The sequence below is a fragment of the Rhizophagus irregularis genome, chromosome 27 (genome assembly GCF_026210795.1).
Source record: "Rhizophagus irregularis chromosome 27, complete sequence".
Classification (NCBI taxonomy): Eukaryota; Fungi; Glomeromycota; class Glomeromycetes; order Glomerales; family Glomeraceae; genus Rhizophagus; species Rhizophagus irregularis.
Genome location: NC_089455.1, coordinates 1,069,284 through 1,085,897, shown reverse-complemented (window position 1 = coordinate 1,085,897; position 16,614 = coordinate 1,069,284). Strand labels below are relative to the sequence as shown.

Genomic DNA, 16,614 nt, shown 5'->3' with positions numbered 1-16,614 from the left:
TTTAGGTAATAAACAGTTTTAATCAATAAGATCATCATAATATGAGGGTTTTTTTTCTTGTCAAAAATACCAAATAAAAATGTCGCAATTAAGTGAATAATTATATATTAACTAAAATATTTATTTATGATTAAGATGATAACACTCATAATTAAATAATCTGATTTCGATATATCAGTCTATTGTTGATTCATCCGAGGAATACGACGTTTAAATGTTCTTTTTAAATCTTTTAAATATTTTGTAAAAGTAACCTTTTTGAAAAAAAAAAACGTTGTAGGGCGTATCGATCCATGACATTATGGTTCTTTAAATCCAATATCCATCAGTTAAATGTAATTTTGTGACACCTTACTCATTATATACACCAAATATTATTTTTTTTGGTCCTATATTTATAACCATAAATACCTACCCGACACTATTTCTTTAACCATTCACGCTAATATGTATTAAATTCTCTAATAAAATTTTCTATATATGAACATTCTCCCGAATTTAGGATCCATCTTATACCTACCCAATACAGTAACAAATATTATAACCATACATAATTTATCGTTATTAAAAAAGGAAAATTTTTGTACGTTTCTTTTTTTCTTTTTTTTTTTGTCCTTTCCTCTTGTCTCAGTTTTACTCTCATCGTCACAAATAATAATATAGAATGTTTGTCCCAACGAAAATCAATAACCATAGTAAACATTATCAAACAATTTCAACTTGTAAGAAAGAAATAAAAATTAACAAAGCATGCATTCAATGATGAGGATTATAAAAGCCTGTAAAAAATCCTCATAATCTCGCCAAAATATCTTAGTATGGAAGATATCTAGAATTTTCCCTGCGATCTTGACGATCGTCTTGTTTATTTTGTCTTCTATATCCTTGATCATAACCATGTGAGCTATCGCTATTACGATAACCTCCGCTTCCATAGCCTCTATCATCATCAGCATAACGGCCATAAGAAGGACCGCCGCGACGCCCTCTATACCCACCTCTTGGTGCTCCAGAATATCGACCGCCGCTGTAGCCGCCATCCCCTGGTGCATTAGAACGAGGCACATGGCATTTGTAACATTCCATTCGTCTAGCAAAATTATTAGCATTGCATCTAATTTCCGAAAATTAGAAAATAAACTCGTCAAATAATATACAATAATGGATAAAGATCGTTACAATGATTTATAATACTTACGATTCACATGCCCAATCACCATCACGAGGAGGAGGACCGCCACCGCTACCGCTACCGCTACCACGAATGCCCCTAGAAAATCCACGTCCTCTACTACTCCTGCCGCGAGCTCTAAATCCCGAGATTGGTACCTTTCGCACAGACATTTCTACTTTAATGATCTTAAAAGGATATTAATAGAATTAGCAAATTAACCATGTAGATATAATCGTTTATAACAAATGAAAATAGTATCCGAACCTGATCAAGGAACTTTTGATTATCGAAATACTTTATTGCAGCTGCTGTTGAGTCGGGATCCTCATAAGTCAATGTTGCATCTCCCTTAGGAAGTCTGGTTACTTTATCATAATATATCCATACTGAAAAAGACATATATTAACATGGTTTTTAAATAGGTCAAAAATCGATTTTTTTTTTTTTAATAAGCTTACTTTTTGGTTTTTGTGTCTTTCTATCAATTTTTAACATGCCAAGGCTACCGAATTTTTCTGCCAATTTCTCTTCAGTAACGTCCTTACTCAGGTTCGAAATATAAATTGTATCGCTAATTGTTTGTACTACAGAATCACCAGCATAATTATCTATTATCACGGATGTTTATGTCCGTATTATAATAGTAAAATAAGAAGACAAACGAGATCTTGAAATAATAATGAAATTTGATATATCTAAAAGGAACCTAACCCTTATATCCACTCTCGGAACGGTTTCCATAATTGTCATAAGAATCTTCTTTTGTTGGAGGGCCGCTGTATCCACTTTCTCTGCTATTTTCTCGCGGTTTATAGCTATAACTATCTCCGTACGGATTTTTATTACCTCCATAACTAGAAGAATCACCGTAATCACTACCGCGATCAGTATATCCTGTTTTACTTGCTCCATTATATGAGCCACTACCACCAGCAGAATTATATGGTGTGGCTGTAGAACTTCCCGATGGCGAATTTTGACCTGTTTGATAGCTTCCTGACGCAGTTGAAGTAGGATAATTACCATAACTATTATATCCGGAGGAATAGCCACTTCCTTCATAGTTATCATTACGTTGAGAAGTATAACCTTGAGTTGTAGCCGGAGTTACTGGTGGTTGTTGGGTTGAACTACTGCTACTGCTGTTATTACCTCCTGTCTGGGGATTACTTCCGCTATAATAATAATCTGAAGAGCTGGTTGGAGCTGTATACCCACCTTGATTATAGGAATCGTTATCTATTAAAATTTTAGAAAAGAATTCACATTATTTGACACCTGGTGGTGATTCAAAATATTACGGGAAGACAAAGTATGTAATGCACGTTTGCTTTTACATCAGTGTCAATAACGCTTGAGTATATTGAGCTCAAAAGCGTTACAGTTTAGAATCTTACTGGCGAAAGTTAGATACAACACTAGATGTTATTTTCTAGAAGCTTGTATTTAACTTTTCAGAGGATAGACTATGAAAAAAATATTTAGTAAACGCTACTCTAACCTACATTGATATGAACTATTATAATTTCCTGATGAAGGATCTTGCTGACCCCCATAATTTGAATACTGATCCATATTTAAAGGTTGTTTTCCGTCTATTAATACAAATAACTTCCTGTAAGAGATAAATTAAGGCAAACTTGAACGCTAAGCAATTTTTTTTTTTTGGACTGTCATATTACAGTGGAAATTGTAAACGTCACTAACGTCACTTACGCATCATGTGTACGATATTAACGTACGCACCGGCCGGAGTTAAGTTTAACGCTATCACGTGCAAGTGCATAACTCACGTTATGGAGCATCCTTATCCTGGGCCACGGTCCAGATGCTTATCCTGGACCAGCAAATCTAATTGGATGAGATTGTTTTGTGTAACATTTGTCTTGGAAAAAAAAACAATTCGCGTTTTTTTTTAAAAAAAAGGTACGAAATGCCTTTTTTTAAAGCATTTAATACTACCATTTTAAAGTAATATGTTATTTAAAATTTGTACTTTGGTATGCATTTTATTAAACTTTATTAATAAATAAGTAAAATTGCATATATAACTTTATAAAAAAGGTCTTTACATTATTTTTTACTGTAATTTTATTATTAAAATTATTTTAACGTTAATATCAACAAAGTAATAGTATTATATTAGCTTTAAAAGTTTTGTTATAAATGTGTAATTTACAACCTTTTTTGAACAACTTTGCTTAACCCCAAAACTTAAAAAAAAACACTTGATTTCCAGAATAATATCAATATATCATAAAACTCTTCAAAAAGAAAATAAAAAACATTTAGTATTATCATAAAACTACAATAAATACAATTAAAATTAAAATATACAAACTGAAATGAAATATGAAATACTAAGTACTAACATACCACAAAAAAGAATAGAGAAAGAGTGAAAGATAGGAAGAGTAAGAGATAAAATAAATTATGCCGGAGTTATGTAATAAAAGGGCTGATTAGCCAATCAAAAGTTGACTGGTCCAGAATAAGCATCTGGACCGGTGGATCAGGTTAAGGATGGCCCACGTTATGAAGTAATGTGAGTAATGTGACACCGATATACGCGTTAATTTTTACGATATACGACATAAATAAAGAATTTACGCGTCCCTAAATTATATTACATTACTTTACCTCCTTTACCTCCTTTTAACGGTGAAATCAATAAAATAAACTTTTTTCTCAAAACAATAATTTTTTAAATATTTAAATTTATTTTGATTATGGAAACAGTAACTAACGAAGCTTTAAAAGCAAGCGGAAGTTGGCTAGCAAAGGAACGCCAAAAATTTGAGAATTTTACTGAAGAAAAATTTCAAAGTTTTTCAGCTGAATGTCAGCAAGAGTCCGATTGGCTCAGAATTTATTTGCAGAATATTATTCAGGCTACGAAAAATGTTAAAATTTTAAAGAAAAAGGAAAAGCCTACAGTTAATAATGAAATAAGTGAAACTTCCAGTTATGTTGAACCTACCAGTTCGGTCCAGCAGACAAGGAAATTAGTTATAAAACGTACTCCAAGATCTAAACACGAAAAACCAGAAATCAAATCCTTGGTTCTCGCGGCGGCTGCTGCCAAAAGGGTAAATAGCAAACTGACCAACTTATTATATGGCTAATATGGCTAATTTTTAAAATTGGGTTAATAGGAACAAGAGAAGCAAGAGAAAAGAGCCAAGGAAAGAGAAGTTGCTCGTCGTCGTGCGAAAGAAAAGGTGTGTTTTAATATATTATTCTATTCTAATTTATCAATATCTTACAAATCATCATTTATTATTTTAAAGAATATAGATTTAATTGGAAGAAAGAAAGTGAATCAAATTCAAGATAATGGTGAAAAAAAACCTGAAATATTAGACTTAAATATTATAGAACAACCTAAACAATTTGTATTACCAGAAGTAGTTAGCGAGTATATTGATTTTTCATTATCTGAAAATATTTATTTTATAATTATTTTAATTCATCCATTCTAATTTCTTATTATAGTGATTCTAGTGATGAGAAGAAAGTTAAGACCAAGCATCAACGACGGCGTGAAGATTGGGAACAGAGTCCTGTATTAAAAGCGACTTTAATACGCCAGGCTTCGATTGATCCTGAAACTATTTTTGGGAAGGTTCCTCCGCTTAATATGGATGGTAAATTATTTCAACAATTATATAATTATTAAGAAAAAAGCCTTAAGTAATTTAATCTTACGCGTTTTTATTAATAGAAATCTTTGAAGGACGAGAACATAAATTTCGCCCAAGATCTAGTTCAGCAGATTGGACAGGTTTGGATGCATTAACAGTAGATGAAGAATTGGAATATAAAGTATACATGGGATTTAGATGAATTTAAATTTTATCAATTCCATTTGATTGTTAATGTCTAAACATTATTTGTCAGTTTAAATATTGAAAAAATCATTTGAGTATTGTGAAAAAAAAACTGATTTTTCATATAATACAGGAATTCAATTATTATTGACATTAATACATTTGCTCTTTGTATCTTGTAAAATCAGTTTATTATAAATATAATACATTTAAATTATTTAATATCATTCAATCGTCATAAAATCTTGTTATTAGTGAGTTGAAAATGATAATAAATAATCTCTTGTGAAGAATCACTTTTTTTTAAATAAAATTAAAAAAAAAGAAAAAAATAGACGAAAAAATTTTTGAAATAATTATAAAAAAACATTGTCTATATATATATATATATATATATATAAAATATATATCTCGGATTTTATTTTTTTCCTCTCTCTCGTGTGTGTGTATATTTTTTTAAATAAACGCAAATTATATATATATAAAATATATATCTCGGATTTTATTTTTTTCCTCTCTCTCGTGTGTGTGTGTATATTTTTTTAAATAAACACAATTTATTTGCGTTTATAAATATATTCTTTTAAAGTTAGAACGTAAAAAATAATTTTTATTACAATTCCGGAAGCTGGAAATTCGTTATCTGCGGTAGATACGCACAGGCAGATAAATCGAGCACATATACATCGTCAAAGACAGAGTGTCCATCATATCCACCAAAAACGAATAAGCGGGAATCATACAAAACAGTTGTATGATACCCTCTACCGGACGGAGGAGTTCCATATACTTTACGGCGTTCCCACTCCATAGTTACTGATTAAAGATAAAAATTATTAAAATATTATCAAATGAATAGAATCATAATGTTTACATACCCAAATTTAATAATAAAACCTCCGACGTATACTTCGACCCATCGTGACCACACACAATAAATAAATAGGAGCCTACTTGTGTGGCTGTATGTGAAAGTCGCGGATAAGATTTTTCAACCGCTTGAATCCACGTATTGGATTCTATAAATTGAAGAAAAAAATCAATTCCCCATCGATAAAGATAAAAATAACAAACCCCAATTTTACCTAAGTCCAATACGTAGACATCGCTGAAACATTCGTGGCCATCGCTTCCACCATAAACCACCAATTTACTTCCCACAAGGTTTGTGGTATGATATCCCCTAGAAATTGGGGGCCTCCCTTTGGGTTCTAATTTCTGCCATACCAGATTGTTTAAATCTGTTATATTTAGTATATATACATCATTGAGGGCTTTAAATCCATCTCCGCCTCCAAAAATGTAGAGATGGTTATTGTAATAAGCAGAAGTGTGAGCACGGCGTGGTGACGGAATGTTTCCGGACGTTTTGGGCTTAATCCATTCCAGTACGTCTGTAATGAAAAATCAATGTGAAAAAAAAACATGGAAAAAAAATTATTTAAATTTAATTTATTTACCCGTATCGAAAATAAACAAATCATTAAAATACGTAGGGCCGTCACCACCACCGAAGATAAATAATTTTTTATCTACAAGCGTAGATGAATGTGCACGACATATTGGTGGTGGGTCTCCTATAGTTCGAGCGCGATTCCAATACATTGTATCTAATCAAACCACAAAATATAGTGAGTAAATTAAAATGAAATCAAAATAAATTTTTAAAATAATACAAACCCGCGTCGAATATGAGTATTGAATTAAAGCAAGTTTTGGCGTCGCATCCGCCAAAGACGTACATTAATTCGCCGACTAAGTTGACAGTATGTGCTCTTAATGCTTTAGAGGGTTTACCATGAGTTCTTGCTTTTGACCAATACATTGCAGGCGCAGGTGCAGGATCTACATGAGGAGCGAGAGAAAGATGTGGTTCGCCCGGATAATTTCTTCTTCCTTCTCCATGATGATGATGGTGATTATGATGATAATGTCGTCTTGTTGATGTTGTTATTATTGGAGATGGATTATTGGTTTGTATTGAACTGTGATTAGGTGACGCTAATGATTGACGTCCTGATTGACCGGGTGAATTTGACGATAGTGGTGGGGTTATAGTGGGAGAGGTAACTGTGGTGATGAAAGAGGCATTGGATAAATAAGTAAGGAATATGCGTAAGAGTAAGAACCGTTAACATACTTTGATTAGGAGAATAGTTCGGAGCGGGGTTAAGAGTGTCTATGCCATTGTCACCAGGAGTTGGCGGTAGGGTAGGAGAATCATCTTGTTGTGTGTTATCCAAACTATCCGATCCTTCGTTCGAAGAATTTGACCTTTGTCTTCAATAAAGTAGTAACGAATTTAATTGGTATTCATTGAATAAATTCTTAATCCGTTCAAATTTAAGTAGATTGAATTATTGTATGTCTTGGCTTTTGTTCACATGTAAGGCAATATTTCTGTAAATATGGGTCAAAGATACAACAGTATTTAACAGCATACCTAGGATTGCCGGTAACCATCTGTGGCTATTGGCTCAAACTCAGATGTTACAGACACAATTTTAATAATAAAAGATGGCTAGAATTTTTTTAAAGAAATGAGGTAAGCGACGAAAAGGTTTCGGATATTGGACATTTGATTTCACACTAAATTTGACGGTTTTTTAATAACGAAGGTTATTTTGTACTCGAAAGCTAATAAAACGAGTACGTCACGCAATTTCATAATCTCTTATGTTATACACGTGACCTTCTCTAGCCGTTTTATAATTTCAGCCCACTCACGTCACAGACTCACAGTTCCATGTTAATGCCGTAACTCCGGTCAAACGGCACGAAATTTTGTACATCTCACGTGACAATATGATAGAATGTTATTGATCTGATCAATCATTCTAAGCTTGAAAATGTTTTTGAAATCTTTTTGGAACATTCGGGTGAGCAATAATAAGATAAGATTATTAGGGCCTATTAAAATTGTTTTTGTAATCTTTTTGTGTATATAGATTAAAAGAATAAATAGTGTGTATCGAAAATATTAAATTTGTTCCATTATTTATCAATTCATTTAGTACACAAAACGTAATGTCTTTAGAATAATTACATCATCATATTTAACGCCAAATGTTATTCTTCGAAGGGAAACAAAATTATATCATAACACAACAACATTAATGAAAGAGAGACCAATTTATTCTGCGGTCAATGATCGGCTTATAGTTGATTCCGATGCTAATATATCTCCATCACAATTTCAAAAAGCGAAAGCATACATGAAAATTGATAAATTAAATCGCAATAAATGGGAAAAACCGGTGTCTCTATTCACAAAGGATTATAATATCAATTCTTCGGGAAAAACTAAAGATGATTCGTTGTTTTCGTTCAGATCAAATAATGAAAAAAATGATCTTCTGTCTGGTACAAAATGGAATAAATCAAATACTTCAAATTTAAATGACAATACGGTAGAAAGAAATTGGTCAAAACATGAATCCGGTATACTTGATAAAAATAGAAGTTATAGAAAGAACTTGTCAAAAACAAATAGGATTAATGATAGATCTAAAGGTTCAGGAGGGAAAACCTATGAAGGATCGAATAGATCGGAAACATTTAATAAGAATTCTAAAAAGAATTTGACTGAATCAAAATATATTGAAAGTATTGATTATAAACCTATGGAATCTCCGGAATTAAAGTATTTGAACAAACATTTAGAAAAACATTCTGCTGAGGAGAAAAAGGTGCAACCAAGGCTTTTTCAAATTGATCAATATCGAAAAGAAATTGATATCAAGCCAGAAAACAAAGTAGATTTTGTTTCTGCTTTAACTGAATTAAAAGCGACTCAAGAGATCAATGTTGAAGGCGAGGATGATCCATCGGCATTCCGTGCGCGTCAAAAATTCTCTTTTAAAAAAGATAAAACTTTGGAGACATTGGTGCATCGTAAACCGAAGTTTTTTAAAAAAGAGCGCGAACTTCAAGAAGAAGAGGAAGGATATTTTGATAGTTTTGATATGGATTATGAGCTTGATAAGTCAAAGAAAAAAGATCAAGCTCATCAAATAAAACAAAAACTACAAAAAGAAATATTTATTCCTGATGCCATCAGCGTCTCGAATTTGGCGAAAATTATTGGCGTACAATTAGGTGAGAAGTACACATGCTTTTAAAATGCAATTTTTTTATTATATTATTTAAATTTTAATATAAATACAGGCTCTAATTTTTTCCTTCACAGCATCTTTTGAACAAAAGTTACAAAATCTCGGAATCGAATATGTCTCGCACGATCACCGTAATTGAATTCGCTTTCCAATTATTTAAAACTTAAGTCTGTATAATATGCTCTATATTAATATATATTTGTGATTTTAGTGTTAAATGCTGAAGAAGCGTCTTTGATTGCTATGGAATATAATTTAAATCCTGTGGTTAATTCAGAAGCAGCAATTGATCTATTTTCAAAGTAAATTTTATTGATTATTACACACAAAATTAGAAAGTTCCGATAAAGATTAATTTTCTCTTAATTTAATGAAATATCCAAGACCAAAACCGGTCGACATGTCTAAATATCCTCTCCGATCTCCAGTAGTTGCAATATTAGGTCATGTAGATCATGGGTGTGTGATTTATTTATAAATAATTATTTATTATAAAGAACTTTCATTTATGTTTCCATTTTATTAGTAAAACAACTTTATTGGATACATTGCGAAAATCTTCTGTAGCAGCTGGGGAAGCAGGCGGAATTACTCAACACATTGGCGCCTTTTCTGGTAAGTGATGTATATAATTTTTGCCTATAATGTTAATTAGGTTAATTAAAAAAAAAAAATTATTTTTTTAGTTACGTTGCCTTCAGAAAGAACAATTACGTTTCTTGACACTCCTGGTCACGCTGCATTTTCTGCCATGCGCGCACGTGGTGCTCACGTAACTGATATAGTAGTTTTAGTAGTGGCAGCTGATGACGGAATTATGCCCCAAACCCTTGAAGCTATTAAACATGCGAAGGATGCTGGAGGTAAATACACGTCTTTTTCTTCCATTACAATTCAAAGATTATGCTCAATGACCATTTGTTTAACTAGTGCCAATGATAGTGGCTATCAACAAAATCGATCGGCATAATGCAAACTCGGTAATTTGAGGAGTAAAACCTATTGATTATCGATAAAAAATTATTATTATTATTTTAATACGGATTTAATAAAAATTTTAGCAAAAGGTTCGTGAATCTCTTCTAGCTAATGGGGTGGAATTAGAGGAATATGGCGGAGAAACGCAATCGGTTGAAATTTCAGGCTTAACTGTAAGTAATTTTTTTTTAATTCAATTTTTTAAGAAAATTAAATTAATAATTTATAGGGACAAGGGTTGGATCAACTAGAAGAAGCTATTATAACACTTGCTGAATTATCTGATTTGCGTGCTGAGGTTGATATCGAAGCCGAAGGTGCTGTTATTGAATCACAAATGGAGAAAGGAAAAGGGTATGTGATGCATAGTTATCTAATTTATGATTTTTAACTTGTCTTGAATTTGAGTTCTTTTCTAGGTATGTTGCAACAATCTTGGTGAAACGTGGAACTTTGAAACAGGGAGATATTATAGTAGCAGGCACAACTTGGTGTAAGGTTCGAATGATGACTAACGAGAAAGGTCAAATAATTAAAAATGCTTTGCCTAGTACTCCTGTTAAAGTTATTGGATGGAAAGAGTTACCAGTTGCTGGAGATGAAGTATTTCAAGCCACAGACGAGGTACTCTATGATTAATAATTTTGGAACGCTAATCCCATTTACAAGATTTTTCAATAATTTTTCAACTACTATATTTATAATAGGAACTTGCCAAAATTGTTGTTGTTAATAGAAAGTTGAAAAGTTCACGTGAACAGCAGCTCAAAGACTTAGAAGTAATTAATGAGAAGCGGAGACAACGAAAACATGAGCTGGATACCGAAAGAGCTAACTCTAGAAACTTCAAGAAAGAAGTATGGATGTTCCATCAAGGTTTTCTCAAAGAATATCCAATGGCAGTTCCACATAAACAAGATATAAAAGAGGAAAAATCTTTGCTGGATACCAATATTAGGGAACTTAATGTTGTTATCAAAGGTGTGATAATTTATCAACGAATATGTATTTCATTTTGATTTACTTAAATTTTTTGATGGTATATTTTTAGCCGATGTAAGTGGTACATCCGAAGCTATTATAGATGCATTACACGGTTTGGGTAATAAAGAAGTTCGTGTCAATATAATTGATTCAGGAGTTGGCGATATAACAGAATCGGATATTCACATGGCAAACATATCTAAAGGTAACATTTTGATGATATAAATTGATTTTCGATTCACTTTAAATTTATACATGTAATTATGACAGCTCTAGTACTAGGCTTTAATGTTAAAGCCGACAAAAAAGTTCAATTACAAGCAAGGATAGATAATGTCGATATGAAATTTTACGAAGTTATATATCATCTTTTGGATGAAATTAAAGAACAATTAAGTGAATTGTTACCACCTATTGTTGAAAAACATGTTACGGGTGAAGCAACTATATTACAAATATTTCAAATCAATGTCAAAAACAAGGAATTTAAGCCAGTTGCTGGCTGTCGTGTAACAAACGGGTCAATATTTAAGAATCAAAAAGTTAGAATACTTAGGGATAATAATCAAATATGGGAAGGTAAGAAATATCTATTTAGTTTATAACATTAAAAAATTTTTTAATTTACTTATCTATTTGTATAAGGCTCCCTGGAAACATTGAAACAAGTAAAAAAAGATATTAATGAAGCAAAGAAAGGTTTAGAGTGTGGGATATCATTTGAAGGTTTCGCCGATTTTAAAGAAGGAGATTTTATCCAAAGCATAGTTATTAAAGAAATTCCTCGTAGTTTGTAAAATAATTATCACATGACAAAATAAAAACGTACACACGTGTTAGTCAGTGCAGAGCTTCTTATTTCGGCATAGTTAATATATTCGTGTAACAATCATTCTTAAATAAACCCGCGAGAAAACCTATCGTCTATCAGAAACAGAATCTTTAAAATCTTGCGAACTAAAATTAAAATATTTCTGTTTATCATTTATTAACTGTTTTCCCTAACTTTCCAAATACCAAAGGAAACAAGAATAAATCAAGAAAAAATGTCTTCTGAAGAAAAGCCAACCATCAAGAATGTTGACATGACCGATGAGATGCAGCAGGAAGCTATAGATTGTGCTAGGCAAGCGTTGGAAAAATATAATATTGAGAAAGATATTGCAGCTCATATTAAACGTGAATTCGATAAAAGACACGGAACAACTTGGCACTGTATCGTTGGAAGAAATTTCGGAAGCTACGTGACTCACGGTGAGTTTGAAAACTTTCGATTATTATTTTAAAGTAATATAATTCAGAGATAGTAAAGTAATCTTCAAAACAAGTAATAATTTGATAAACATTTATATAATGAAAGAAATTTGTTATGTTAACATAGAAAAAAAACGCGTAGATATCTTTTGATCTACAATTTATTTCTAATATTTCTTGAATTTATTATTTCTTTTTTTAATATACTACGAATCTGTCCAGAAACCAAGCATTTCATCTACTTTTACATTGGAAATATTGCTATACTCCTGTTCAAATCTGGATAAAACAAATTTGTGTTTTAATTTATTAATACAAATAATTTTACTATTTTTTTTTCCAAACTTTTTTTTAAGAGAAATTTAAATTATCCTGAATTATGTTCTCATAAAGTCAGGAGACGAAATGCGGATGTATGATTTATTTTTTATGTTGAGCATTAATACATTACAATCTTTATAAATATCGAAAGCATTTATATCTAGAACTAAAATCCACCATTTTTTCTTAATACTTTTTTAAATGTTGGAATTCGAAATTACCGTTAAATTCTCTTATTGAATCGAACTCTTTCTTTTACCTTAATTAAAAAAATGATTTCATTAAATCATGATCAAAAACAAATGTTCGAATGGATTCTTAAAAAAAGAACTTCAATGAATAATTGGGAAATAACAATAATCAAATAAAAAAAATTTATCTATTGATTGTACAACATCGATTATAAACCGCCATTCCAAAATAGATAATATACTTTCATGTGATATCATCCAGTAAAGAAACCATCCAAATTCGTTCGCTTATCACTTATTGCAATTGTCTGTAACCGCTTTTGCTTATATACATTCTTTATTTAAAAATTATTTATTTGTTTTCCCGTTGACCTTTTACAAACAAACATAAAAAAAAGAAAGAACATAAGCCATTTTCAGTGAAATTAACCAAATTAACCACATCTCATCTTTTTTCGTTTTGTCATTTATATGCAAATCAAGTTACGTATTGATTTCTGTTTATTTGTAACATCCGCATCCGCGTTTATGTAACAATATACTTGCTGTGCCTGAAAAATTTTCAAGTTACACATTTAAGTAAAAAGAACAGGCAACTTATCATTAAATTTCTCTTTTTTTTTATATCGGAGAAAGCATATTGTCGTTTGTTTTTTATACTCGGTTTCACTCGTTTTTTCCGGTGTTCTTTATAAAACCATCATATTTCCTACCGAGATTCCGAAAAAATATGTCACCCTCGCAATTTCCTAGATATTACCATATTAATTGGAAAGATCGTCCGAGACCACCGAATGACTTCGAGGAATTGAAAAACGCATATGCAGCCGGAGACTACACTACTGTAATTGAATTGCTCAATAGTTTACTAACAAACATTACTGATCAAGTCAGTAATTCTAAGCGTTTTGAAGCGCATGAACATATTTTACTAGCGCGATCTTTATGTTTTCAGCAAATGAAAGAATATGAACAAGTCTTATCGGATACTACTGAAGTCTTGAAAGTTGCTGTTATAAATGTTACTTTGACTCCTAGAATAAATGACGTCTCAAACGATCATATTTTCTGCCGCATTTTGGCTTATTGGTTTAGAAGCTTGGCATTTGAGCATTACGAAAATTGGGAACGTGCTAAAGATGATCTTGGTGCATTAAAAGTCCTCGTCCTCGAGAGAAATAAAAATACTATAATTACTTTCAAAACCAGAGGTGTACTTTCTGTTTTTTTGCCTTATATCACTCCCTTGATTGCACAATATAAAGTCAATTCTATTATGTTCAACTTACATTGCGTTAACGATCGTCAACGCCGTATGAAGAATTTGATCGCAAAAGATATAGTGAGACGTAATAATCCATCTCAAGCATTCAGTTTAATCGATAAAAATAGTGAGAATTGTAATGAGCTAGCAAAAAAATTTCATTATCGTTTGTTATTAAGAAGACCATTGCATCCAAATATCCATGTAAACATGTGGTATACTCTTGATCTAATGTTCGTCAGTGAAATGGGATTATTTAAAAGAGAAGATTTAGTTGGAATACAAGGTTATTCACTTGGATGTAAATTGTTGGAAATTAATGGTGAAGAAAGATCTGAGAAATATGAAGTTCAAGTCCGCCCTATGAGTGCAGAATCTCGTGAATGGAGCGATTGTACTGAAACGGATTGGGCGGGAGTACAAAATGGAGGCAAAGGAGGTTTGGAATTTCGTATTATATGTACCAAAAAGCAAGGGTGTAACAGACTAACTATATCCGATGGTTCTTTCGGTGAATCTAATGAATTTAGTAAATATAATGGATCTAATGAATCTAATGGATTTCTAAATTCCGAACTTGAGCGAAAAAATTCCTCCTCTACAAATTCTCTTCTTCAATTGTATTTGTATGTTTATCCCATTCTGGAAATTGTTAGCAATGATAACAACGAAAATTCAGAATTTTCCAGCAGTAATGATATTAATGACGATGTTAATAAAAAAATTACTGAGATTAATAATAACGAAGAACGTAATAGATACGTGCAAAAAAATCACCTTGTACCCTTAGCTATTGGACCTATTCATATTGTTAATTGTGAAATGTATTCTAGTTCTTGCGTTCATCACCTATCACCAAATGGATCCATTGCTGCTGAGAATAATGTTGTTACTATCCAATCTATACCTTTATGTGATTCGCTATCTCGTACAAAAAGCCCTTGGAGTATTGATGATTGTCTTGTTGATAATTATCGAGGGTTTGAATTGTCAGATGGAAAGTATCTTATTATTAAGGAATTATGGGATGCTGGAATCCCTGGAAAAGTATGGGACTCAGCGTTTATCGTGGTTCAGATGATCGAGGAGAAGATTCGTAGAAATAGAAATTTATTTTCTGGAAAAAGAATTTTGGATTTGTCAACAGGAACCGGATTTGTTGGTTTATATTTGGCTGCACGTTTGTCTACCATACAATCCGATAAGTCCAGTGAAAAGACGGACAACTTAAAAACCAATATAATATTGACTGACTTGGATTATGCTTTGAAGTTAGTTCGTGGAAACTTAGAGTTAAATAAACACATCTTAGATTTTAGTAGTAAGGTAACAGTTGATGTGGATTCATTACGATGGGGAGATTTGACGAAGGCAGAAAATTTTGGAGTTCTCGATTATGTATTTGCTTCAGATGTTGTGTATGAACCTGGTAAAGAATTTTATGTTTTTGTGATTCATCATTTTTATCTATTTAAAATTTTTATCTTAATTGAATATTAATTATTTCTTTTTAAATAGATTTATTTGACTCTCTTGTACAAACTCTTATATCCGTGTGCACTCCAGGGTGTACAAAGATATATCTTGGATATAAGAAACGAGGGCTAACTAAAGAAGAAGAAACTCGCTTCTTTGATGAATTAGGAAACAAATTTCAAATATCCGTAGTTCAAGGATTAGGTAATTTGGCTGAAGAGGGGAAAGTTAATGTTTATGAATTAAGTATAAAATAAGATTACATCTGATAATTTGCGAAAGAGTATTAAGAAGTATAGTTAAATCTTTACATTCAATTTAATGCACTTTTTGCCTCTTGAAGGAATTTATAATAATGGTTTACTTTGACTATGTTGATATATATTATTTTCAAAATTGCTCATTATCGAAAAAGAAAAATTATAAATTTATTCATGTGGATGCGTTATAAAATAAATACTGAAATGTATTGCAAGAAAAGAAGGATTATAAAATAAAACATTGTTAGTTTAAAAGATATTTGATTTTTACTTGACCGCGTATAGTAATCTTTTGTATAGAAACGCGTCATTTTTTGACATTTACATATGATTGGTAAATTCATAAAATTGCATGAACGTAATGGAGGAGTTTAAATAAGAAAAAAAATAATCAAATCTATAAATAGAATTTTAATTAGGAGTTAAATAAAATTAATCTTTATTTGGATTAGTACATTATGTCGTTTCCAAAATCAAAGGATGTAAGCCTCTATAAACGGTAAAGATATTTTGCAATTAGCGGGAAAAAAGATTATGTTGAAATTTCCATTTGAAATAAAATTTTTGTTCTTTTCATCAGATTTTTTCAAGTTGCTGCGGTCAATCGGATTTAACAGGTTTTTATTTTAAGCAGTTCATTTCGGGTCCCAAGCTCAGTTTAATGGCCCCGATCACTGGGTTCACAAATCACATGATATGAACTTATGTAGGGTATTATTGGTTGCTGCATACCACAATATATAAAAAAATTTTCATCCAATTGTCTT

General features: G+C 31.4%; 6 protein-coding genes across 8 annotated transcripts; 4 read left to right on the top strand and 2 right to left on the bottom strand.

Moving 5' to 3' along the window:
- Nucleotides 1–609: 609 nt before the first annotated feature.
- On the bottom strand, nt 610–2,826 carry OCT59_018148 (uncharacterized protein). The gene is made up of 6 exons (XM_066148570.1): nt 2,680–2,826; nt 1,886–2,413; nt 1,633–1,782; nt 1,439–1,560; nt 1,199–1,359; nt 610–1,114 (listed from the first exon to the last, which is right to left on the bottom strand). The coding sequence occupies exons 1-6, from the start codon at nt 2,747–2,749 to the stop codon at nt 814–816; spliced, it is 1,332 nt and encodes a 443-aa protein (XP_066004486.1). The 5' UTR covers nt 2,750–2,826; the 3' UTR covers nt 610–813.
- Nucleotides 2,827–3,903: 1,077 nt separating this feature from the next.
- On the top strand, nt 3,904–5,159 carry OCT59_018147 (uncharacterized protein; the record flags this gene model as incomplete). Its single annotated transcript, XM_025317985.2, has 5 exons — nt 3,904–4,263; nt 4,330–4,395; nt 4,465–4,592; nt 4,670–4,821; nt 4,899–5,159. The coding sequence occupies 5 exons, from the start codon at nt 3,904–3,906 to the stop codon at nt 5,018–5,020; spliced, it is 828 nt and encodes a 275-aa protein (XP_025177125.1). The 3' UTR covers nt 5,021–5,159.
- Nucleotides 5,154–7,636, bottom strand: OCT59_018146 (uncharacterized protein). Of its 2 annotated transcripts, XM_025317986.2 has the most exons (7): nt 7,448–7,636; nt 7,145–7,284; nt 6,685–7,074; nt 6,465–6,614; nt 6,090–6,398; nt 5,883–6,023; nt 5,154–5,820 (listed from the first exon to the last, which is right to left on the bottom strand). In XM_025317986.2, the coding sequence occupies exons 1-7, from the start codon at nt 7,465–7,467 to the stop codon at nt 5,618–5,620; spliced, it is 1,353 nt and encodes a 450-aa protein (XP_025177126.1). In that variant the 5' UTR covers nt 7,468–7,636; the 3' UTR covers nt 5,154–5,617. The 2 variants fall into 2 exon arrangements, with proteins under 2 accessions (XP_025177126.1, XP_066004485.1); XM_066148569.1 differs by having other exon boundaries at nt 6,685–7,284.
- Nucleotides 7,637–7,853: 217 nt separating this feature from the next.
- Nucleotides 7,854–11,930, top strand: OCT59_018145 (uncharacterized protein; the record flags this gene model as incomplete). 2 transcript variants are annotated; one of them, XM_025317987.2, is made up of 15 exons in its annotated part: nt 7,854–7,883; nt 8,019–9,102; nt 9,194–9,250; nt 9,331–9,421; nt 9,504–9,578; nt 9,646–9,734; nt 9,806–9,982; nt 10,050–10,099; nt 10,181–10,270; nt 10,327–10,451; nt 10,517–10,721; nt 10,805–11,078; nt 11,149–11,286; nt 11,352–11,660; nt 11,727–11,930. In XM_025317987.2, 15 exons carry the CDS (start codon nt 7,854–7,856, stop codon nt 11,876–11,878), a joined length of 2,946 nt encoding a protein of 981 aa, XP_025177127.2. In that variant the 3' UTR covers nt 11,879–11,930. The 2 variants fall into 2 exon arrangements, with proteins under 2 accessions (XP_025177127.2, XP_066004484.1); XM_066148568.1 differs by having other exon boundaries at nt 11,352–11,930.
- Nucleotides 11,931–11,988: 58 nt separating this feature from the next.
- OCT59_018144 (Dynein light chain Tctex-type) lies at nt 11,989–13,063 on the top strand. Its single transcript, XM_025317988.2, has 2 exons — nt 11,989–12,335; nt 12,558–13,063. Exons 1-2 carry the CDS (start codon nt 12,128–12,130, stop codon nt 12,620–12,622), a joined length of 273 nt encoding a protein of 90 aa, XP_025177128.1. The 5' UTR covers nt 11,989–12,127; the 3' UTR covers nt 12,623–13,063.
- Nucleotides 13,064–13,577: 514 nt separating this feature from the next.
- On the top strand, nt 13,578–16,386 carry OCT59_018143 (uncharacterized protein; the record flags this gene model as incomplete). Its single annotated transcript, XM_066148567.1, has 2 exons — nt 13,578–15,540; nt 15,630–16,386. The coding sequence occupies 2 exons, from the start codon at nt 13,578–13,580 to the stop codon at nt 15,842–15,844; spliced, it is 2,178 nt and encodes a 725-aa protein (XP_066004483.1). The 3' UTR covers nt 15,845–16,386.
- Nucleotides 16,387–16,614: the final 228 nt, after the last annotated feature.

What these genes read in the sequence shown, in the direction of transcription:
- OCT59_018144 (XM_025317988.2), top strand. Translation starts at nt 12,128, where the DNA reads ATGTCTTCTGAAGAAAAGCCAACCATCAAGAATGTTGACATGACCGAT. An exon ending in CGGAAGCTACGTGACTCACG is followed by an intron (nt 12,336 to 12,557) that starts GTGAGTTTGAAA and finishes GAATCTGTCCAG; the next exon opens with AAACCAAGCATTTCATCTAC.
- OCT59_018148 (XM_066148570.1), bottom strand. Translation starts at nt 2,749, where the DNA reads ATGGATCAGTATTCAAATTATGGGGGTCAGCAAGATCCTTCATCAGGA. An exon ending in TTCCGAGAGTGGATATAAGG is followed by an intron (nt 1,783 to 1,885) that starts GTTAGGTTCCTT and finishes CCGTGATAATAG; the next exon opens with ATAATTATGCTGGTGATTCT. An exon ending in AAAGACACAAAAACCAAAAA is followed by an intron (nt 1,561 to 1,632) that starts GTAAGCTTATTA and finishes TGTCTTTTTCAG; the next exon opens with TATGGATATATTATGATAAA.
- OCT59_018146 (XM_025317986.2), bottom strand. Translation starts at nt 7,467, where the DNA reads ATGGTTACCGGCAATCCTAG. An exon ending in GAACTATTCTCCTAATCAAA is followed by an intron (nt 7,075 to 7,144) that starts GTATGTTAACGG and finishes TCATCACCACAG; the next exon opens with TTACCTCTCCCACTATAACC. An exon ending in TTTGTTTATTTTCGATACGG is followed by an intron (nt 6,399 to 6,464) that starts GTAAATAAATTA and finishes TTTTCATTACAG; the next exon opens with ACGTACTGGAATGGATTAAG.